Source organism: Lytechinus pictus, chromosome 13 (assembly GCF_037042905.1).
Source record: "Lytechinus pictus isolate F3 Inbred chromosome 13, Lp3.0, whole genome shotgun sequence".
NCBI classification, from domain to species: domain Eukaryota; kingdom Metazoa; phylum Echinodermata; class Echinoidea; order Temnopleuroida; family Toxopneustidae; genus Lytechinus; species Lytechinus pictus.
In genome coordinates this window covers 21,578,955-21,604,000 of record NC_087257.1, presented here as the reverse complement: position 1 = coordinate 21,604,000, position 25,046 = coordinate 21,578,955, and the positions used below count along the sequence as shown (strand labels likewise).

General features: G+C 34.1%; 1 protein-coding gene across 5 annotated transcripts in view; it reads right to left on the bottom strand.

The window, feature by feature from the left end:
- LOC129274329 (5'-AMP-activated protein kinase subunit gamma-1-like) overlaps positions 1-21,544 on the bottom strand; it is a 32,522-nt gene extending 10,978 nt beyond the window's left edge. The window contains exons 1-7 of one of the 5 annotated variants that reach the window (XM_064108865.1): positions 19,279-20,466; positions 12,987-13,016; positions 12,349-12,382; positions 10,705-10,756; positions 4,653-4,753; positions 1,606-1,687; positions 891-949 (exon numbers count right to left, since the gene is read on the bottom strand). In XM_064108865.1, coding sequence (XP_063964935.1) covers positions 891-949; positions 1,606-1,687; positions 4,653-4,753; positions 10,705-10,756; positions 12,349-12,363 — 309 coding nt within the window. In that variant the 5' untranslated portion in view covers positions 12,364-12,382; positions 12,987-13,016; positions 19,279-20,466. Of the gene's footprint in view, positions 1-890; positions 950-1,605; positions 1,688-4,652; positions 4,754-10,704; positions 10,757-12,348; positions 12,383-12,986; positions 13,017-19,278 lie in introns of all 5 variants that reach the window. The other 4 variants (XM_064108860.1, XM_064108861.1, XM_064108862.1 and 1 more) reach the window with 4 other exon arrangements.
- Positions 21,545-25,046: the final 3,502 nt, after the last annotated feature.

Sequence of the window (25,046 nt, the reverse complement as noted above, 5' to 3'; positions counted from 1 at the left end):
ATTGGTTCGTGATACGACAACCGTGTTTATTCGACGATTGGCTCATTAGCATTTCTTTTGCACATTTTGTTAAGTTTCTCTCCCTGTTCCTGAAAAGAGAGTGGATTCAGAATCATGTGAGTTTCTGCGCAAACTGTTTCTGACATGCCTCAATATCTATTGTTTGTAATCTGCCATGCATGAAGGATTTTCTACTCTGATGGTTTCAAATTAGAGATGAGATTCCACTCTTGCCATGAGTATCAAATTTGTGGTAAAAAACATATTCACTAATTGTGAAATCTATCTCTGAAAACGGGTTTCATTTTTTTGTGGGACACACTATATATTATTTTGTTGATAATGACTCTCAATACAAGTGGTGAAGAAGTATTAGTAATAAAACAATTTATCTGTCAGGCATGGGGGATTTTCACTGATGAATGTATATGGACATCACCATTATAAGCTTTATCATTAATCCAAAATGATGACACTAATATATTTGTAAATAAATCTAAAATGATGACACTAATATATTTTTAAATAAGTCCAAAATGAAGACACTAATATATTTGTAAATAAAACAATTTATCTGTCAGGCATAGGGGATTTTCACTGATGAATGTATATGGACATGCACCCATTATTAGCTTTATCATTAATCCAAAAGGATGCCACTAACAGATCTGTTTGGCTTATACATGTAAGGCTACTTTGGCATTTTAGGGGTGCAGGCAGTACAAAATATTCTTAATCGGCTATCTCTATCAAATAAAATAATAAAATAAAATTGTATGAATCTTCAAAGAAACAAAGTCTTTTGTAATATCTTTTGGTTCTCCATGACATGTGTGTGTGATCAAAAAGATAAAGGGCACTAAAAATATAAGACTTGATATCCAACTTACCAATGGTGATTTGTAATAGTACTGAAGGATGTTGATGAAATCTGTTATTGTCAGCATACCTGCGAAAAAATACATCATGCAACTCGGTTAATATACCATATTTCACTGGAAAGTAATACATTTTTGTGCTCTTTGTGTGCTTAAGAAATGTATTGTGTAATCATTTGTTTTTATAGATATGAGGAAATTAAACCATGAAAAAACAATCTGAACTTTCAAGAATGCCATCACATACACACACAACCAAATGTTCTTTAATTATGAGAAAAAAGTTTCCCCAAAAAGTAGAAATGGACCATAATTAAAACCTCAAATGTTTATGATTCACAATTGACGAATTTACGATATGAAGTCAGCAAAAGAAGAATACGTAATTTCTGGTTGTATTCTGAGAGACTTTCTCACTCCAAACTGGATCTTGTTTGATATTCAGTGGCCATGAGCTTGTGTAATTGAATTTGGTACAGACTATCATTGGTTCCAAATAATGTATCCTTGCGCAAGGCATGTACATGTATCAGTGGGTTGGAGCTGGGAAATTGTTTGAAACCACCACAATCTAAGAAACAAGGGCCATTTAAAATTGTTAAGAACAAGTTTCCATTTGGAAAAATTGCTCTTAAGTGCTATTTGAATGGTCGAGGGCTAATTCATCATAGAATTCTGACATTATAACCAGTTTTATAAAACAAGGTATTGGTTTGTGTAAACTCACCCACAAAGTCTTGTTTTGTGCTGTCCCATAGCGGAGCCGCTCTGACGCCATTGTACACCAAAGCATAGAAAGCCTTCTTTACCTGTCAATGAAAAAAAAAAAAAATCTTATTTAGTCATAGTTCATTCATGCCATTTGACTCTTCATATTTTTTACATTTAAAATTTCATTTTAATTATAACCTATTGCAATTATAATTTTAGATATATTAAATCTTAATTAATGTATCCTTTTTAACTGTATGGGAAATCAATGCTTGCATTCTTAATGATGCACATGCCAAGGCTTTTTTGTAAAAGGGGGGGGGGTGGTAGAAAAACAATCAAGTTGTTATTCCAACGTCAGCAGTCCTAAAATATCTACAAACAAGATAAACAATCTATTATCTCAACAGATCTTAATTTTCTTTAATATATTTTTCACTTATTGGATATGACTTGATCAGCCAGGCTGCTATTTACACTCAGTTGAGACTGAAAGACTTAACTATAACACAAGTTACTCAAGCCCGCATATGTGTGGGCTCAGTTTCCAATAGGGTAAAATGAAGAAACACACGCAGACAGAGATGAAGAAAGGCTCGTAAGGATATTCATGGATGCCAACTGCTCAAATGTCACAACTGAGAACCCCAATATTTCAGGATTAGTTTTGAGAAATGCAGCAGAATATTGCATCGGATGAATGCTTAATCAATGTCACATGGGCATGTTTATACTAAAGTTTTGGAGGCAAAGTGAATGTTTTGAAATGCACTTCATGGAGGCATATATTTTGTTTTGTAAAATTGTATCACTTTAATTTAATGGAATTTTTCTTTATAAAATATTTGTTGTTCGGTGGGGGGGGGGGGTATCTTGTCCTTTAAATCAGGTTCAGGAATGTGTAGAATAGTGTTCATCAGCAATAAAAATGGTCAAATCCTTACCAACTATCAAGTCTTACTAATAACAACTCCAACAGAATATTAGGGAGTATTCTTTTTACATAAATTTATGAAACCCAAAACATCATGTTTTTAAATTTGCTGATCCTTGTTCTGTTTCAACCAGTCTCCAGGAATCAAACTCTTTGCTCATTCTACATAAAAATGCGTATCTTAAGAACAAGAGAATTTTCCCAAGCCCCTGATTCATCTCTCAAGAAGCCAGGGCACAGTCTTACAAAAAGTTGCAATCGATCCAATCAACCACAACCATTGAAAGCCAGCAAAGTCAACATCTAAAAGGCACGCTTGTTCAAAAATATTTTATAGATTTGGTGTATATTCCTACATCCATCATTTTCTTTAACAAAGGACATGGTGCAAATTTCCTGAAGAAAAAATTATGACATTGATGGATTTCCATAGAGTTGAAGTTGATTGAATCAATCATAAACTGTCTTTGTAAGACAGGGCCCAGGTGGGTGGTTCATAAAGCTGTTCTGAAGTTATGAGCGACTTTACGAACGACTGGTGATCCTTTCTTACGCACAAAACATTCGCCAATGAACGTTTTGGTGTATACCATTTACCACAAGAAAGGATCACCAGTCGTTCATAAAGTCACTCTTAACTTAAGAATAGCTCTATGAAACGGCCCCCAGGAATGACATTTACAGACAGGGTGCTTTTAATGAAAGCTTTTCCCATTCCTGCCTGGCTCAGTACAAACTCTAAATATCGGCAAATATGGGATTCTGAGCAGGATTATTGGCATGGCCATTAGGGTGATGTAGCTACTAGGAAGCTAAGAAGGAATCCTTAATATTTAATGTACATGAACTTGATTGAAAAGTGCAAATATACAGGAGAGAGAGGGGGGAGATAAACAGACAGGGAGAGATAGAAAGAGAGAGAGAATAACAGAGAGAAAGTGGGAGAGGGAGAGAGAAAGGGGAGGAGGTGGGGAGGGGAGAAGATGTAGAGTACTAGTATAAGAGAAAAAGAGGAAGAAATTGTGCAAGGTAGTGTAAAGAAAAGGGGAGAGGAAGAGGGGAGGGGGGGGGGGGGGGGCAAGGGAAAAAAGAGTGGGGAAGGGGAGAAAGAGCCAGAAAATATAATCTCTTCTGATTATATTCAACTCTGTTCTACTTTCTTTCTCAGATATTGAGATTGTAATCTTCCTCCAAAAATTTGCAATCGAGTAATATTTTTTTCATCTTGATGGATAAGAATATAATCATCTATTAAAACTTCTAACAATGGAGAATTTAAAAGAGACACTGCAATCAGCAAATATGGGATTTAAGGGGAAGTTCACCCTGACAAAAGGTTTATTGTAAAAAATATTGGAGGTTTGAGGAAGATCCATTGAAGATTAAGAAAGTTATTAGAATTATAAGTTTTTGATTTGTGACGTCACATACGAGCAGCTGCCCCATATATTATGTAATATAACATACATAAATTTCAATTTTTTCAATGGTTCATGATGACTACACATTTTCTTCTTTCATCAGTGGAAGTGAAATAATTTGTCTGTTGATATACTAAAGGTACAATGAAACCCATTTTCATTCTTTTTTTTAGAAAATGACATTTCATTGATTTTATTAATTCACGATACATGTGAAAGCTACTTGCATGTTACGTCACAAATTAAAAAAAAAAAAATTCCACTATAAACTGTTTAAATCATTGATGGATTATCCTCAAACCTTCACCAATATATTTTATTATCTTATTTCTACCACAAACTTTTTATCAGGGTGAACTTCTTCTTTAAAGGACCCTCACCATATACATTTCATCCACAAGAATAAAATTTTATAGGAAAGCTAAAAATGAATTTCTTCATGTGCGTGCAGGGCTACCACGATAAGAGAGGAAAAAAAGAGAAATTCACAGGAATAAGAAATAAGAAAATCTGTACACCAAGGAGCAATGTAAAAACATACAAGAAAATGAAATTTGCACCGAATCCTTCAAATGAGAGAATGGTACAATTCCCAACTTGAACTCAATCCCATAGCTCTTAAATTGAAATAAGAGTAAACGAAATCTATCCCGGGACAAAAAGCAATCAAGACGATACTCTCTCGAGACGACATTTGTCTTAGCTTACCAATAACTCTGCATCGAAGACGACTAGTTTGGAGCTGGTGGGGATGATCTCGTAGCATTTGTGATTCTTCATGAACCGCACAAAGGTCATGTCTTCCTCCTCTGTTGTTGCCATGGTGATGGAGAATGATGAAATGGAACAATGCAGAGAAGGGCATAAAAACAAAATTAGATTCATATAAAGCATTTCATTATGTAAAATGAAGAAAAAAAAATTCCCTGATCTTCTGAGTAAATTTTCTATCCCTGGCTAAAGCATGTCTTATGGTTTTGATACTATTTCAACGAGGTATACGTGCATGTAGTATCATCTAATTGCAACTCCTGAAGTTGCAAATTTGACCTTTTTTGTAGATTTCATAATTCCTTTTTCATCTTTAGATTCTGTTCTACTTGCAACTACTGACTGTAACATGAGAAATAAAATACAATAAATTGAACAACTAATTGCAAGTTTAATTCTTTGGAAAACTGTATAAAAGAATATGATTAATTTATTTAAAATTTAACACCCTGTTCAGTGAAAGTCTCTACCATCAATTGCATGGTGTGTTTAAAAAAATGTAAAGGGGGGGGGGCACATTTTTAGCTCCTACTTGAGGCAAACCTATGTATGCTGAATATTTACTTGCTTAAATTGAATGAAATTAATATATGTTTACAATGTACATACATATGAAGTTAAGAATGCAAGAAGATTGTGGAATGATTAAATAAAGATGAAATATACACATGAACAGAGATGAATAAGATTTCTAAGGTAATAGAATACATTAAAATAACCTAAAATAATGAAGTAATAAATATAATTCAAAGGAATTCCCTAGATAAAATTCATAATGTATGATAACAGTATATAAAGAACTACTTAAATAGAAAAAAGTATTAATACAACAGATTAATTAATTCAGAGAGTATTTTTACTGATAAAATGATTAGAGCCCTTTTCAAGATGATTTTTCAAAAGAGTTTGTTTCACAGCTTTGTTTTTCTCAAACTAACATTTTGAACAACAATTGAATTGATAGAATTTACATGTATATGGTTCTGTTCAAAATCAAATACATAAACCTGGAAATAAATCGAATAACTTTCGTGGATTGTGCTTGCTCCAAGCTCCTTTATTTTACTTTTACAAACAAAGAATGTGAATTAAAATAAATTAGGCAATTCATCAAAATATAACCCACTTAAAACATAGGATATGTCTCTGTAAGAAGTTCACCTTGATATACCATGTTTTAGAAGCAGAAAATGAGAATTCAGTGGAGTTTCAGCACGTATCTTCTTTGATTTTTAAAAATGTATGTTAGAGCCTGCAATATCCTCTCTAATTGAATGTGTCATCGAGACTTTGTTTTCTCCATTTAAGGATGGAATACAAAGGAGGGGGATCATATCTAAATATATATATTCCTTACAATGAATCAACATTTTGTTAATGTAGAATCAGCCAAAATTGGAAACCGCTAAAATAACACAAAACAGGAAAATAACGATTCAAATAAATTACAAAAACACATAGTGCATTACCAGATAGATTTGTGTAGCCAAGCAGTGGGATGTTAGGATTTAGGTTTTAGGAAAGTGGTGAAAAAAATATGGGAAGTAAAAAGGCATGCAGACAGCTAAATCACAATGGGATAATCACACATTATGGAAAAAAAAAAAATATATACAACGAACAACAAAACAAAAACAACAAAACAAAACAAAGCACCGCAACCAAACAAACCAAACAATAATACTGCACATTACCAAACAGTTTTTAGAAAAAGCAAGGCGGGGGGGGGGGGGGGGGTTCATTCAGCCATTTGTAAAGGTATACCAAACTTTACCACTGATTGAAAGATCGATTGCCAAATGTGAACAAAATGCTATTCCTGACATATCAATCTATGACTGTCTTTCAAATGAAATCATCATGCCAGAAAAGTCATGATTATTGTACACTTTTTTTAAAGATTTTTTTTCAATTTTTGCTTGTGCGATTAAAATTGAATGAAAAACACAATGTGGCTTGCCATATTCCAATTGTTTGTTCAATTGTGCACTACTTCATGAAGAGCTTTTATGAAACAACAGTTCTATGAATTTTGACGAGTGATTCAGGGAAATTACATGATGAAATAAAACAAATAAAAAGTGGAACACTACAAAGGGATTAAATATATGGTTACATAAATTTATACAGATTGTTAGATAAACAAATTCTTTACATAAATGAGAAAACAATATTTAAATTAGGGTAGACAAGGGGTCATAACTGGGATCAGGAGGTAGACGATTTTTTTTTTCCAATTATAAAATTGAAATATCTGATGCACACTGTTTTGTGTTTAGTGTAATACCTCAGTCACATTTCCCCTATGGCGGTTGTACAGTGAGTAAAAAACAGCTGTTTTATTCATTTTTATTCAAACCACTATATGTAGCTAGTACAAAAATGTTAAAACGGCTGTATCTGACTTGCCGTATGGCTGCAGTAGGGGAAAAGTGACCAAGGTATTTGAGCATAGGTAATACGAGCATACATTTATTTTTCAAAGTCATTTGTTTCAAAGTTATTATGGATGTAGTACAAACTGTAAAAAACCTTCCCTTTTTTACTGTTTGTCCCCTAAATTCCCATATTGATGTCACTTTTCTTTTATCTTTGAATATATCAACTATTGCAATATTTGTTTGAGTCCTGGGGGGGGGGGGGAGTCCAATGTATTGCTGTACAAATGCAAGACTAAATTATTTCCAAACACCCCCTAAACGAGTTTTTCTCTGTGTGCAAAATAACCCCCTTAACAATTTTTTTGTGGGCTCCATTTACACATTTTGGCCCCTAAACAAATTGTCACCAGAAAAAAGCCCCGGGGGAAAAGCTTGGTGAAAAAACATACCCTAAACACGTTTGGCTAGTCTTTAAAAGAAAAAGCTTTGGAAAATTAATATACCCTAAATACGTTTGACCCCGCGACTGACCATTGACCAGTCTTTCAAAACCACTCTTTTTAAAAATGAAAATCAGTGTTTTTGATACCCTTAACGAGTGCACGCGCGGTCGTGTTCAAAACTGAAAAAAACACCCCTTTAAACACATTTTTTGTCACACATGTGTTTTGAGTTTCCTGACTGTATTTACAAAGAATTTTATTTCCCTAAACCACGATGAATGAAAGAATCTGAACTTTCTAACACCTCTTTTTTCATTAAATATGGAAAAAAATGATGGTGATGGGACGTCGAGTGGAGAAACAAAGGAAACATAATTTTAAGAATAGGGATGGAGAGAATCGTGAGTGATATTGTGAAAATGCCATGACTCATGATTCCAGTGGTGGTAAGTTTGAAGTCCCCTGCCCCAGAAAAAACTCTATGGAAATGGACCCATTAAAAATATGTGATGGCAAAAGAGAAAGAACTTGGCTTCAATCCTTGATATTAATGTATAAATTAATAAACTTGTGAAAAAGCATAAAGAACTACAGTATGAAGATGTTATGATTTGATTTTTATTTTCAACTGTTGGAAAGAGATTTAACAAGAAGGATCTTCATAATTTTCAAACTGTTGGAAAGAGATTAAACAAGAGGGCTAAAGTTAATGATTTCACTGCTTAGCAGAAAAATTGAGAACAAAAATGCATGATTTTCACTTTGAAGCTTAACGTTTGTATATTTACATTTTCGCAAGGACAGGGATGATAATTACATTAGCACAATGTTTAATAACAAATCTATATTTAAAATTTAAAACAAAGAACAGCATAACCAATAGATATTCTCTACACCTGGCCCACCCCTGTCCCACATTAATCTTAATTTATTATCTTCCAATTGATTAATTATGATATTTACCATAACAGATTCCTGATCAGAAAATGATATGCAAAATTTGTGCTATATTCCAAACATGTAGGCCAATACCTCATGCAACAAGCTAAGGGGAAAAAGCGTGTTGGAATGCATTAACCTAGTATACTTGGACATTCTGACGCCATCTTAAACCAAACTGCCTCACAGGGAAGCCAATTTATCCAACATGGAGCGAGCCATGTGGTATAAGATACACTCATCTAATATTTCTTCTCATGGAGATGATGAGGAATGGGATGAGAAGAGGAAATTATGTCGGGAGATTGAGACTGAGAGGGGTGGGGGCCTGTGAGGGAGGACTACGGAAATTAAATATAAACCTGAAATTCAATCCTTCATAACACAGATTGAAAGAATTGATCGACAGACGACAGGTATAAAAGATATAGTGATATGGGGGCAGGGGTATAGGGATGGTAGTTGGGGATCTAGTAACCATACGTTTTGCTATAAATCTGAAAGGTGATTATATCAGGGACAGAATATTGTGTGAACATATTTGTTTGTATAAACTATATTTATATATTAAAAAATGGCTGATGTTGGGGTGGAGGGAGCATGGATACAACCAATGTTAATTAACCAACACCTAAAATCTAGTCATCTTTTGATATTTTGCTTTAAATTAAAAGGTAATTACGGTATGAAGGTTAAATCTATTGTGCACATGGTAATTTTCTCTGTAAAAAGTGCTGGGGGTGGGGGGGGGGGGAGGAGCAAGGGACACTACCCAAAGTAAACCAATATCAAATCTAGAAATAATTATAAAATTATATTTTGCTTTAAAATTGAATATAGATATCAGGGAATTGCTTGATATCATCGACAGATTAATCTGTGTATAAGGCAATTTTATAATGAGCATAAGTTTAGGGGTTGGATGGGGATATGATACCCGTGTTAATAAAACCAACACCCGATTTAGAAGTAATCTTGTGATAAATATTCTTTCTGCTTTAAAATTGAATGATACACTCTCATATTTGATTTCAACCAAACTACAGGTAAGCTCATATTTGAACCAATTCGATGGTCAAACCAATTTTTTTTTCATTTGAAGTGCAGTTTGGTTAAAACCAAAATTTGATAGGTTCAGATATCAACCAATCCTAAAGGGTCTTCGCACCTCATTCCTGTTTCATAAAGACTTGTTATAATTACAAATAAACAATTTCTATAACAAATTTACTATCAGATTGAAGGATTTCAATAGCTTAAAACTGTTGCAAATTTGTTATAATACAAGTTTCATGATACAGGCCCCTGGACATTCTAACCAGCATATGCAGACGTACATATGGCAAGCCATTTTAATATTTTCATCTATTATTTGATCTAAAAAATTCAATTTATGATTATGAAGATTTTCCATTTGTAAACACAAACTGATTTCATGATATCAAAAAATCAATTCTTGGTAAAAAAGAATTTGATTTCCTAATATTAAAAAAGTTTAATTCTTGATATTATAAAAAGATCATTCAGGAAAATGGCTTGTCATAAGTAAGCAAGCATATGCTGGTTCAAACGTCCAGGTGGGTGTTTCATAAAGCTGTTTGTAAGTTACAAGCGACTTTACGACGATTGGTAACTCTTTCTCAGGAACTAAATCAACTCCAATGAAAATCTGGGCCCGTTTCATAAAAGACTTGCAACTGTTGTAGCTTTGCCATTATGGCAACTACCATGGTAACCTTGATTATGATTGGCTGTTGAGCCCTGTTACAATGGTAGTTGCCATTATGGCAAAGTTACAACAGTTGCAAGTCCTTTATGAAACGGGCCCCTGGTGTGTATTATTTACAACAAGAAATAATCACCAGTCGTTCGTAAAGTCACTCGTAACTTACATACTGCTTTATGAAACACCCACCGGGTGTGACAGTGGCCTTTAAATCATGGGCCTGTTTCACAGTTGCTTATTGTAACTTTGCCATTAATGCAACATCTATGGAAAGCTTGATTTTGATTGACTGTATAGCCATGTTACAATTGTAGTTGCCATAATGAAAAAGTTGCAATTCTTTGTGAAATGGGGCCCTCCTAATCTGAGAGTGTTACCATCCCCCTCTTAGCTACTCATGTAATAAAATGGAGAGACTTTTAAAGTGCAAATGGAAATTTCAGGTATTTTCACAGCAATCTATTATCAATTTTTTTTTCTATCAATCATGTGTGTCATACCTTCCTTGTAATATTCTCTGGTCCCTAATGGATCACTGCCTTTTCGAGGTAGCTACAAAAAAGAGTCACAAAATGGTTGGAAAAGAAAAACAACAAGAAATGAAAACCATGTTTGCATGATAAAACAAAAAAGAGAAACAAGCAAAGAATACACAAGTCAAATATGCAATGCTGTGAAATTATAACATGAGAACTACATGTAGTAAAGCTAAAAAAAAAATGATGTCAAGCAAATTCTGTGCAATATGTCCTTCAATTATTCACTCCTGATGTTGTTTACTTCAAACAAATAACCTGTGCTACAACTATTAGAATTCTTTGCAAAAGTTCTTACACACTTTATTGTTGTTACCTTCAAATAAAATATGTGTATAGAATTCTGTGCACAATATCCTTAAATACACTTTATATTTTCCAATTTAATCAAAATAATAATTGTTTATAACTTAATGCAAGTCACTATTACTTCGCTTATTTATTTCATTTATAATTTGTCATATTAAGGATGTGATCTTTTCTTTTTATTCGTGGAATACAATATTTGGATTTAAGGACAGGACATAGTACACAGAACAGCCATAAAGCCACCAGTACATTCTGTGCTCGTAATACTAGTATTATGGCCCTCTCGAAGATAACCTAAGGCGACTACAGTGCTTCAAGTACAGTACTGAGGTACCTAGTAAGGTTGGATGATTTCAATCGAAGCGACACTAGTGATGGTGCTAAAACTCTTGTGTGGTATCATAGCAACTAGCAACAGGGGACAAATTAGCTGTTGAATGCAGATCTGTAATCATCTTTAAATCGCACAGAAGGCGGCAATATGGAGTTCTAATTACATTCCTCAAAAAGGTGGCACGAGGGCATGATTCAAATAATGTCATATATTTCATTGCTCTTTTGTACACTTCATATGGTTTAGAAGAAAAAAGTAATAACAGCAACGAAAGATTTTGAATAAAATTAAAATCAAAACAATTTTTAATAAATACAGAATCAATTATCAAAATGGGTCCACTCCCTTAGATGTAATTGTGCAGATTGTTAAAACAAGTTTATCATTTCTTAGAGTATGATTTTTTTCTACCATACATGTAAATTAATTTAGATTTATCTAGTGATATTAGAGGATTTGTGCATATAAATGCATATAAAAAATCACAATACTTCATTTAAAAATAAAGTCCAATTATAAAATGAAAAATACAAACTTAGAATTGTGAAATTGTGAAAATGAGAACTAAATTCAAAGTATAAATGGAAAAAATAAACGAAATTATTCATCAACAATCAATGAATACAATTAATTTTGTGAAACAAGGACACCTGAATTATATGTAAGGTACCATTTACAAGCACATGTACTTTTACATAAAAAACAGAGCTAGCTTATGGCATACAGCAGCTGGCAGTATTGGGAATGCAAAGGGAGCTGCAACTGAACAAACAAAAAATGAAAACTTCTCAGAAGTTGAAGTTTCTCTCTGAAAATCAAATGAAGACAATCGAAGGAAGTATTAGGAGTTGGTTAAAGAATGAAAATTGATGTCACAAATATGACTGAACACAAAGAAAGCTTGATTTGAGTTGATAAAAGTTGTGTGAGCGTTGCTGCATGCCGGCCGACAGTCATACACTAACCTTTCTTTTTAACATAGGACTCGGAGTAGGATCGCTGTAACAAATGGGATTTAAGTTTGGTGAGAAAACATTTTGTTAAACATCAATACCATAACACATAAAATGACAAAGTTAGATAAACAATTAACAATAATTCTATCACATCACATTACTATTAATGAAAGTAAAACACGAACTTGGGGTTATATTCATTGCAAACATATATAGACTCATTTGTAAGTTTACATTATTGTAACATAACCTTCAACTGTAGATTACACTCAATTGTGCATGTACATGTACCTTATTGATATTATAGATAGCTTCACAAATTCAATCATTGGTTTACATATTCAATATCATGATATTATTGACACATCAACGATACAGAAAAAATTATAAACATACACTTTCACAAGTAAATGACTGTATCAACTTCCAACTTCCATATTTCAATCAGATTTACATGAATGATGAACATGTGGGTTCATTTGGAGTCAGTGTAGAAAAATGGGTTTCAAGAATTAAGTCTGCATTTCAACATGAAATTAGCTTTTAAAGTTTTACTCCCATTTTACTGCATTAAGAGACATAAAGGATGACAGGCTGTCTAGTTTTTTATTACTTTGATTTCTGTTGATAAATAGACGAATACTCACAACTCTAAGAGGCTCCAAAGTCTTTATCTTCTAAAGTGAGGTAATAAACAAATAAAAATGATAAAACTGTGAAATCTGGCCCAAAATGATTCACCTTTTGGTTCTATCTCTACTAAAAGAAAAAAGATTCAATTTTCATTCTCACTCTAAAATGGATTTTTCAAAATTTGAAATGTTGATGCACTTGTTCTGCTTTGATTGGATTAGAATTTGGAAAAAATCAATAAAATAATTCATTCTCAATAACTTTAAATAAAACATGCAGGATCCATGCACATTTTTAAGATACATATTCTAATTTTTTGGTTTCTACATTTGAGCCAAAAAACTTATATTTTGCAAACTTTATTTTGTAACTGCTCACATTTTGACTGAATTGCAGATGAAAAAAACCCAACATCAGCCAATGATACACTGCAAATTAATACAGCGATGGTGTAAATAAGAACCACGCCAAGCATTATACACCAAATTAATGGTGTTGTGATGATTACTAACAGCACCTATAGTATTACACCTTTGGTTTTTATTTTAACACTCTTTGGTGCAATGTATAATTCTTCACCGGTCATCCGAACTGTCGTATCACACATACAACAGTGCAAACCCATTTCAGAGAAAATCGACTTCAAAATTTACTATAATTTCCACACTTTGTTCCCCAGCCTTACAACATTTTCATTGCTAGCTAGAAATATACATGGTTGGAAAGACAAAGACAATTGATTGACATTGCAAATCAATCACATTTTTTTTCAAATGGCAAATTACTTGCTCATCTTTTTCTTGCATCAACAATTGTAAATTGGTTTGCTTTTAATAGTAGAAATTGATCCATCACTTGAAAATGTGCACCTTACGTCAACTTGCAAACATTAGCAAAGATTTTCTTGCAACACACCCATATATGTTCAAATTCAGTCAGGCCAATTAAAGTCAATTTGAGACTCGAGGGACTACTCGGCAGAGTTACATGTATAGACAGCTGCATGTTCATATATCCATTGGATTCCTTTCCATACGTTCAAACGATCAAAATGTCACAACTCTCGATGACATCCTCAATAACAAAGCATTCTTATTGGATTTTTCCATCATACCAGATGATGGTAAGCTCGTGCCCCTATCATACTTGGGTGAGAAAGCCGGATCGAGTCTGGACAAAGTTAGGTTGTATAATGTACAAAGGGCTGAGAATTTTTTAATAGGCACTACATAAATATTGAATTATTATTATTATTAATTACTATCATTGAGACATCTGTTGTGACCCTTTGCTGTGTTCATATTCAAAGCAGTATACTCATTAATGCTTTGGTGTACTCACACACTTTATACTAATCAAGAATGGGTACAACATGTACTACCGCAAAAATTGAAGTAAATGTGGAAAGCATCGCTCATTAAATTTGATGTAGTGGCTGCGAATTGAATTAAAAACTTGGTGTTTTAAAAAAACTTCCTGTCAAGAAAGACCTGTGCAGTCGATATACTGTCTGATCTCTCTCTCATTCTCTCTATATTTCACAAATTCTCCTAGTGCCTTCAGCATAATTTATTACCCGAGGTGGATTGCAACATGGATCTACTACAAGTAGGTCCATGATTGCAAACATCAAATTAATGAAATTAAATTCACGGCAGTCTAACTTGCATCGAGAAAATTTATCCTGTAGTAACAAGCTCTATGCACTACCCCCCTCAATATAGCTCCTTTTCCCCCTATCCTCCCAGTATCATAATAAAATGCACCCCCTCTCCTCTCTATCATCCTGATCCCCCTTTTTCTTTCTTCCACTTTCTTCTTTCCTCCATACTCCCTTCTCTTAAATAACTCTTCCTTTTAATCCCCGATATTAATTTCCAATATTACCAACCTAACATGTATTCATGCACCCCACAGGGAATAATTTTGCTTTACAAATTTGAATAGCATTTTTGGTCATAAGAGAAAGTAATGTACAGTCCTATGTAAAAATATGCTATACAAAAGACTGTATGCATAGCAGTCTTTCAAAAATGTGGAGCAAATTGCGATGCAATACCAGGAAAATTATTCCCTGATCCCCCTTTTCTCATTCGCTACAACTTCCTATCACCTATTCCCCAATTGTTTTCTTTCTTTCTTCCATCCTCATCTTTCCATTATCCCTTCTCATGTCTTTTCTCTCTACATGTATCTCCTTATTTTCCAATACCTTATATTTCCAATATCTTCTTTCCTATCATTACAAAATGCACCCCCCCCTCTTCCCTCTCTCTCTCTCACTTGCATTCTCCATCTCCAATTCCTCGTATGTTCTCTTTCACATCTCTTCTCTTCATCTCCCTCCTATCCTTATACATGTACCTCTGCCATCCCTCATCTATACTGTCAATACTTGCTATCCTCCGGGCATCATTATAAAATGCATCTTGCCCTCCTGGCTTCCGTCTAGTTTCCAGGCTTCTCCTTAAAGCACATCAGAGCAGCCAAATGATAATCACGTCCTGTGCCATTACGGAACCCTAATGACATTCACCCAATGACAAACCTGACAAAAACACTTCATACGGTATCCTCACGACTTCTCATTAAAAACCTGCATCTTTCTTCATAACGCCATCAGCGTGCCTCACCTTTTTCTAGGGCCATTTCATAAATTGGCAGCTGAAAAGGTGACAGTTGCGGGTTCATATATCATCGATTTTGAGATCTACCGAGTATGCATAAAGACAGGACATCATTTTTTCTTTGTAAATTATCAGAATGAACATCTTTCTGTCTGTTATCTAGAATGAAAAGCTTAACACCACTGCTTTCCTGTCTTGGAAAAAATTAATTTGTTTTAACCATATTTGATACGCATATCCACTTCCTGGGGAAGTACATAAATGTAGTACAGCATTTCACAACTGAATTATTCGTACCTCTCATGAACTTACATGAAGTTATTTTTAGCAAAGTGTCTACTATTGAAAAGCAACTTAAGTGTTTTTTACATGCAAAGTCTGCAAAGAAACATAATTTCTCGTATTCTACGTATTTTGGCATACTTCTAACAAATGGCAAGTTTATGACCAATAATTATATTCTGGTCATTCCATTGAAATGGTATAAATGAAAGTAAACAATTTCTACACCCTGGGGAGAACTCTTGCTAGGCACCACTCCAGGAGTACATAGAATGAAAATTGACAATAAAACAATTCCATACAATAGATTTCAAGAATTTAAAACAATTCCATGGCTGTGATTAGTGACCAGCTAAAAATTTCAAACCTTGTGGATTTAAAATCAAAGCCAAGGATTTTGTTCTTAATCTAAATCCTTAGTCATTTGAGATTTAAAAATGAATCCTTAGGATTCAAAATAAAGTCCAATGATGGACTGGTCACTATTCACATCTGCTATTAAAAGCTGGATTTATTTTGAAATCCTTAAAATTCAGAGTGTACACTTGCAAAAATATAAAACATATATTTTCCAATGATAGGACTGTACATGTACTTGTTGGGTCGCAGCCAGGTGTGATTTTTCTTAATTTCATTAAATATAATAATATTATACATGTACATGTAGTGAACTAAGTTTAAGCATACTGCTACTGAATGATTGACAAAACTAGGCAAAACTTGGCAAATGTATGATTTCTTTGATTTCATCATCTGGATTTCTGACAAAGCTTAATAATTGATTTAGGAAGAAGACTGATTCTCATACTGATAGACATCATGGCACAAGGTAGATAGATGCTGCATCATAAACAGGGTTCCCAGCTTTTCAAGAAAACAAAATTCCCAGATTTTTCCCTGATGAAGTTTAAAAATTCCCTGGTAATTATTTAAATCCTTTCCCAGTTTTGCATGTTTTCTATTTAAGTTGTTACATGTACATGTATTTTCAGTATAAAAACGATAATGTAAAACTTATTAGTACCACCATAACCAGTCATTCAATGGATATTGTTTTGATATGCAACAAAATATAACAGAGTCTGACTGACTACTGTGCTTTCGACTTTTGGGCTGATCAAAATTCCCTGATTTTTCCCTCATTCGAGGCATTTTCCCCTGATTTGAGGTATCTTTTATCAAATTCCCTGATTTTTCCCTGACTGGAAAAAAGTAAAATAATTTTCCCTGATGTCCTGGGAACCCTGATAATTGTATTCAAATCTTGACAGCACTTTCAACCAAATGTTTTTTTATTTTTTTTATTTTTTACAAATATACAGTTTGCCAACTTTTGGATGCATGCATGATTATTTCATCAAATAAATGTTGCATCTTTTGAACAGCACTTCATTTTGAAGACTATTGAACATTTGTCGCCAAATCTCTGTAGGGTAGCTTAATACAAAATGGAAAGAATCTCAAATGCCAAATGTGACATTTTCATATTCAAAGCCAGGTTTGTGCCTCAAGAATGAATATATCATACAAGTATAAACTTTATACAATACAAAGTCTGTATTATATATTCCACATACAATTCATAATGGAATACATTTTTCTAAAATTTTCTATTCTGTCTTCCAAATACGGTTTTGAGCAATTCAGTGACCTCCACCTATAAGATGTAAATGCACAGGTATCAGATTGTTACTAAATGCAAAATAACCCATCAAGAAATGTAAAAAAAAAAAAAGTTGAAACATTGCTGGAAATCACATTCAATAATAAACCCTTAACACAAATAGGCCCAGATGGGACCATTATTTACAAAGATTTTCGAATTTTTCTACATACTTGTACTCTTCACTGTCATAATCTATCTACAGATATGAATAAACTTGTTTCATTTTCATACATAAATGGTTAAGAAAAAACAACGTAAAGGGAAGAAAAATATGGAATGCAATTGACAAGGAATTGACCAACAACCAGTTTGGTCCAGGAAAAGCAGAAAATGGAGGGGGGGCCAGGGGGGGGGGGGGGCAATCAACCCAATATCGGTACACAGGTGGGACTAGAATGTATGCACGGGGTACATGTATTTTCAATACAGTTTACACTTGTTAAGGTGGGGGGGAGGGGGGATTTGTACCAAGAAAAATTTATGTGGAAATAAATAGGGTATTATTTGAGAAATAAATATACATGAAAGGGGTGATTTCAAAAAAAAATATTTGGTATTGTAATTTGTATGCATAGTGATAATTGAGTGCCCCTCCCCCCTCCCTTAGAGTTAGTTTTTCAATTTTGTTGGTTCGGTTAAAAATGAATGAACCTGGCATGAAGCTTGCTGAGCTCTAGACATTACAAGGAGACAGAGCACATTAAAAATGACACATCTCGTACATGATTATCAAGGGGGTGGTTAATGCCAAGTCCACTTGTACATGTAAATCAGTGTAGTGCATATCTCACTATTATGCTCCAGAAAAGAAACAGAAAAAGTAGATGGGGAAATTGAAAGGTGTGAAGATCAGTCTTGCAAGTCCTGTGGACCACCAGTCAAATGGTTGAACCACAAGTAATAACCAAGAAGATAGGATGACTGTGAAGTAAATTGATGCTTCAACCGCTGGCTAGATATTTTAGCTGAAAGCTGAGCAGCCATGATTATCAAAACTCAAAGACATTTTGCTTGGAATCTTTTATCCCATACATCATGTACGCAATAGGTCCATGCAATACAATGTAGGCTTACCAGTTGAGATAGAATTGGACACTCATTGAATTTTTAATATAAACCTTTTCATAAAAAAAGTGACATCAATTTTAAAATTTGTTTCCTCTAATGACAAAGAATTAAATAACAAATTTCGGGTAGAACATTGGTAGAACTGTATAGAATATCTGAATATCTTGTAGAACAAACACTCAAGGAGTCAAGGAAAACAAAAGAAGTCTGGACAAGGGAAGTCTAGTCTCCATGGTCGCGTCTCTCGGGTGTTCCTGTAATACATGTTTCAATGGGGAGAACAGGGCCCTGTCTTACAAAGAGTTATGATTGATCAAATCAATTGTAACTATGAAAATCCATAAGTGTCATAATTTTTTTTTACATGAAATTTCCAACATGTCCTTTGTATTGTAAACAAAGGCGAACACACCAAATTGTCAAGAAAACAATGAATTTATGTAATATACATTTTGTCTAGAAAACATTTTGAACTAACATGCATTTTAGATATGGGCTTTGCTGGCTTTCCATAGTTGAGATTGATCAGATCAATCGCAACTCTTTGTAAGATGGGCAGGAGTTATTCAAGAGAAACCAAACTTGTGATCTTTACAGACAGGTGGTCACATCTACAAAGGCGGTCACTAAAAGCAGGTTTGACTGCATATTACAAATACTCACATCTTCTGGATTCTCCTCCATGTCCGCATCCATCGCCTCTTCGATATCAATCATCTCGGCAAGTTATCCGTCAAATCACTTCCGCAAGAAAAGACTTATTCTATTGGGAGCGGCAATCCTCTAATGCACCCCAAACTCTCTGATTGTGTCTGGCGATAGCAGTAGAAATGTAAACAGCGAGGTGTCGCAGTAGACTCTAATACCAAAGAGTTATCTGAATAGCTCTCTAGAGCACTGTTTCCATGGCAACCATAATGAGAATCAGAATATAAGAGCAAGACAACGAGCATGTAAAGCCGCGTTGTCTGAAGTGATTAGAATGAATGTTCTGGTAATGTGAGATGCTTCCAGCTCCAAGGACAATCAAAATCAAAATGTTAAAGAGCCTGGTACCTTCCACACAGCTGACGGCAAAGTGCGGTGAGGCAGAATGCTGATATATGGATTTATTCCAAAGTACTTGATTCTCAAATATCACTGCTCTATCATTATTTGTAAAGCTACCATTCATGCATAATTCCACCAATAACAGTTTACCTACATCAACAATGTATTATGATCAAATATGTTTTCATGAATGCACAGCAAAAAAAGTCTCTTCACTACGTCAAGTTTGTAGAGATATTCTTTCCTCAAAACAATTGTGCTTTTCACTTGATATTTCAATTCCGAAGAAATTAAAATAAGTTTCATGCTAATCGAAACTCCAGTGTATTCCCACAAGATAATTCATGCGCTCGGTGATCAATCAATTTCACTGCTGACTGTCTCAATGTGAGCTGGCAACAGCCAGGAATCCTAATGAGTTGGTGTTTCCGTTTTGTAATGAATGAATCTTGCGCATGTACAAGCATGAACTCGATGAGGTCGACCTCAGTGTACAGGTACCAGGGTACATGTATTTCAACCAATAAAAAGCAAGGATTTACCTGAGCTTGGGGTGATGAGCTAACCTTCAGGAGTGGGAAGTAATATAATACAATATACCTCTGGCAAGCACTCTTGGATATTTTCAAAGGAGGAATATAATTAGCTCACAGACCCACAGTCAATGTGAAGAAACTACTGCCCAGTTGGAGAGTTAAATTTTACAAAATATCACATAACTTATTACAATCCTGAGATAAACTTGTCCTTGTTATGCAGCTACCAGTACGGTCTGACCTCTGACAATCAATGGAATATATTCTGGAAAACCAAACAGTCAATAATCACATCATATTGTCAGTTGAGGGAGTTCAATAGTTACAATATTGCACTTCAATGATGATGAAATGTCCTCATGGGGTGAATACATGTATGTCCTTGCTATTATGCAGTAAGCAAATAAAGCTGGACCTCGATCCGATAATCAATGGATCAAGCGCTAAAAAAAAACTTTAGTCAATATTCATGTTTTATTGCCTGTTGAAGGGTTCAATAGTCAGAATATCACACCTTAATAATTAATGACAATGTAATATCACCACGAGATAAACCTGTTCCTTGTGCAACAACATCTAACCTCAGCTTATCAATGGAACAAAAGTACACTGGAACAGCTTACAGTCAATATCCACATTATATTGCCTGTTGAAGGGTGCAATAGTAAAAATACCACCCTTCAAGGAGATAATCTTTCCTCGTTAATTAAACAAGCAATGCTGTCTGACCTAGATCAATTAATCGCTAGATCATACTCATGGGTAGATAGTAGTACAAAATGTTACTTCCTGGTTGCCGGTAATACACACAAACATTAATAAGCTATGATATATACTCCAAAATAAGCATAGATGAAGACCTGTATTCCTCTCCTATCGGTTGAATTTCCTAGTATAGCTGGGTGTAACAATGAGACGTAGCAGCCGGCGCGAGCGAGTGATGTCAACCAGAATTATACTACGGTGACAAGGCTTCAGCAATCCCAAAGCCTGAACTGACCCGGTTCCGGTAGGCTACGTGCATACACCACCACTACCATCTCCTTGCTAACAATGCTATAAGCTTCGAGTCCTTCCCTGGCACTTCAATCGTGAGCATACTCAATTTACCATATCCACCAACAAGCCAATATTGCCTGTGCTTTGCGATGGCGTACAGCCTATGAAAACATAATACAGAACCAGTATTGGGATTCCAGCCGTGATGCACGGCACTGACAATACCAATGCTTGGCATTGATCTCACACTACATATGACCTGCTTGCCAGTCCAATGGGCAAATTCAATGGATCCCTGCCGGATCGTTTATTGAGCCTGCCTGGGTTATAATCTGATACTATGCACTGTCCTCTGGTAGGCGTTGGAATTATTTGTATGCCTTGTTTGTGTTTGCCAGGAGAAGGAATATTTGCATGAAAGAGCTATAAATACATATTGCATGGAGTCTCCACTGGCTTTTATGAAAGAGTTTAAAGTCAAGGGCAATCAAAGTGCATTGGGGTGAACTTTGCTTGTTAAATTGAGGAAATGATTACTTGACTGCTCGATTGACCAAGATGAGGTCCTAAGGCATCAATAAAAAAGGGAATACACTCTAATTCAGAGAGAAAATAAGTCTTCATTGAGAGATCAAATCAATCATGAGCTCTCACATTATTAAAAAAAAAGGAAATTTATGAGAAAAAAAATGTTCTCCAAAGGATTGAATCTCAGATGCACTCAGAGTTACATTCAAGCAACCAATAAGAGCAGAAAAATATGTGGGTAAAAAACATGTGTTGTCCCAGCAATGCATTTATTAAAAGATGTTGTACATGGAACTTTCAACAACAAAAATCACGATTTGGACGATTCCAAAATTGTACTGCCTACTATTTTTCTTTAGATACTTTTTGTAAATCACTTTTTAAATCAGAAATAAAGTTAAACGTTTCTAATATCAGAGTATGGAGGCCTATATTAGAGGCCTGTTGGTCCCTTCACAGAGCCAAAGAATATGGAAAATACAGTTCTTTGTCAGTAATAAAAAAATTATGTTTAGGGGCAAAAGATTTTCCGTACAGTAAAAAAGCACTATAAACAAAATACATTTTGCAGAACTCTCGTTGAAAAATGCATACATATTGTAGTTGTGCTGTGAAACAAGGTAATAAAGATTCATAATTTGGTAAATACCATCTACATAATGTATAAATCAAGCACAGATGTTATTGACAAATAGTAAATGTTATAGGTTGGAAGAGAGATAAATAAAGGGGCGGGGCAGCTAGGGTTAGGAAGGGGGTGTGGCATGAGAAGGGACATACTTTATACACAGAGGCTGGGGCAATTTAGCCCCCAAAATGCTCAAAAGGAAAAAAATAGAGCACTGCCGGGAAATCCCTATAGCTTTTATAGTTGCATATTTAGGCGGTAAGTTGTGAAAAGTAGCTTTAGAAAATAATTTTAAATATGCCTAGGCATGAGCAAAAGACAATCGATAAAAAAAAAAAAGTTGGAGATAGATAATAGCATATATAATCTACAATTATCATAATAAATACAATAACCAGTATGCATGGCCCTATGGACCGGCAAGCAGTTTTATCACAGCTACCCTTGATACTAAAAGTGATTTTATATAATTTAAATGTCAGTATCAATGTCATTATTTATTATTAAATAATTCATACACTTTCTAAGGATAATTATCAGTGTCATTATACTACACATTTACACTTTAATAATACTGAACAAATTAAGGGAGACACATTATACCCCATTACCATCTGCATGAGCTCAATGTCAATGTATGCCATTTCTATTGGACATCTGAATTTGGATACGGTACAAAATGACATTAATGTTCCATCGTGTTCAATCAATGTCTCGTTATGTTCGCATGTCGTCTCGAAAGCAACCATGGTTGTGCCAGCAAAGGCACTGGAATATACATGCAGAGCCATAACAGACAGTTGATAGCAAACCTGGGGAACTGAAGGGAATTCTGCATTTCTCTACTTGGGGATTTTCATGTAAGGTTCATAATTTTAAAATAAGATTATGTTTCAGCTTAACTAATAAACAAGTGATACCTTGAGTGCTTAATAATTGAAATTCATGATAAATTATTTTATCATTTTACCGGTAATTGAAATTCCACTAATGTCCACTAAATGATAGGTTAACACTTAAAGGGATGGTCCAGGCTGGAGATATTTCTATCTCAATAAATAGAGTAAAATTCACAAAGCAAAATGTTGAAAATTTGATCAAAATCAGATAACAAATAACGAAGTTATTGAATTTTAAAGATTTGCATTATTCCAGTGAAACAGTTCTAGCCATGTCTTTATGAATATTCATTAGGTGGGCTATATCTCCACTTGTTCTTTTATATTTTAGTATATGAAATAAGGTTTATTCAAAAACTTTCTACCAAGAACTAAAACAATTGGATTGACATTTGATAAAATGCATTAGATATTTTAATATTGCCACCAACTTATTTCATCATAATGGAGACACATCATTTACACATGTATGAAAAAATGAAACATGTATGAAAAAATGAAACACTTATGATTTCATGTAATAACATAAGAAAAAGGAAAGTGGGGATGTAACATCATCAGCCCACCTAATGAATATTCATGACGATGTGCATATAACTGTTTTCACAAAATATTGATAAACTTTAAAATTCAATAACTTTGTTATATATGTTATCTGATTTTGATGAAATTTTCAGCATTTTGCTCTGTGAATATTACTCTATTTAAGCCCGGAACATCCCTTTAATACTTTGAGGTCAAACATGTTCATAACACAATTTCAATTCAATTTACATGTAGTTCCCAGACAGTTACCCTCTCATAAATTATACAGTGGCCAATTTATGTTTATTTCACTTGAGACATGATGCTTTTCTTAACTTTGAAAGAGTGGTTCAATAATTCAATATCCCCTCCCAAAAATATATTTCAAGATGTTTTTTATGAACATGTAATTATGTTCTTCTAATACAGGTAGGAACATATTTATTTTAATTCAAATTCTTCCTGATAACATGTTAATTTTTGGCATAGCAAACTTATTTGGAATTTGCGATTGGTTGATCTAATATAGGAAATACAAAACTTTCTCTTAAAGGCAGCCAAGCAATTAATCACAAGATTTACAATTAATCGCTATATTTAAAATTAAATTAATGTTACTTGCAAAGCCCCCAAGATTTTTTTTTTTACTTTTAACCTACAAATAAAATCATAGACTTTGCTAGTTTGAAAATGACACATTCCAATACATTTTCTTTTCCATCTCTTTTTCTTTCCCCATTTGATTCTAGGGCCTGCATCTTGATTTCATTATGAATTTCATATACTGGTACATCCAGTGTCTTGAATGGAAGCATACATTTACAGTACAGTATTTATCTCAGCAGTCGGATAACATAAACCACAAGCATAGAGTGATACACATCTAAATGTCATATCATACACAGCTGCAGCAAATGTTCAGACATACGGTGTATGTATCATTACCATTACCGGTAAAAGGAATTCAATCAATTGGAATACATTGATATGCAAGGAAGCAGAATAGGTAAAACATTATAACCAGGGAGCTATAAATATTTATAGGAATGTGACATAAAGACGTTATTTCTTTGGAGCTTGGTAAAAGCACATGTAAGTGAAACTACTATACTCTGGCCGTCTGGCAGATTAAAAACTATAAATAAAAAATGAACCATATGGCTGTGACATCTACCATTTGAAGTTATGTGATTTATCGTACTAACGGGAGAGGGATAAAAGGGCAAAAAATCTTTACCACAAAAATAAATATATTTAGAGCTAATG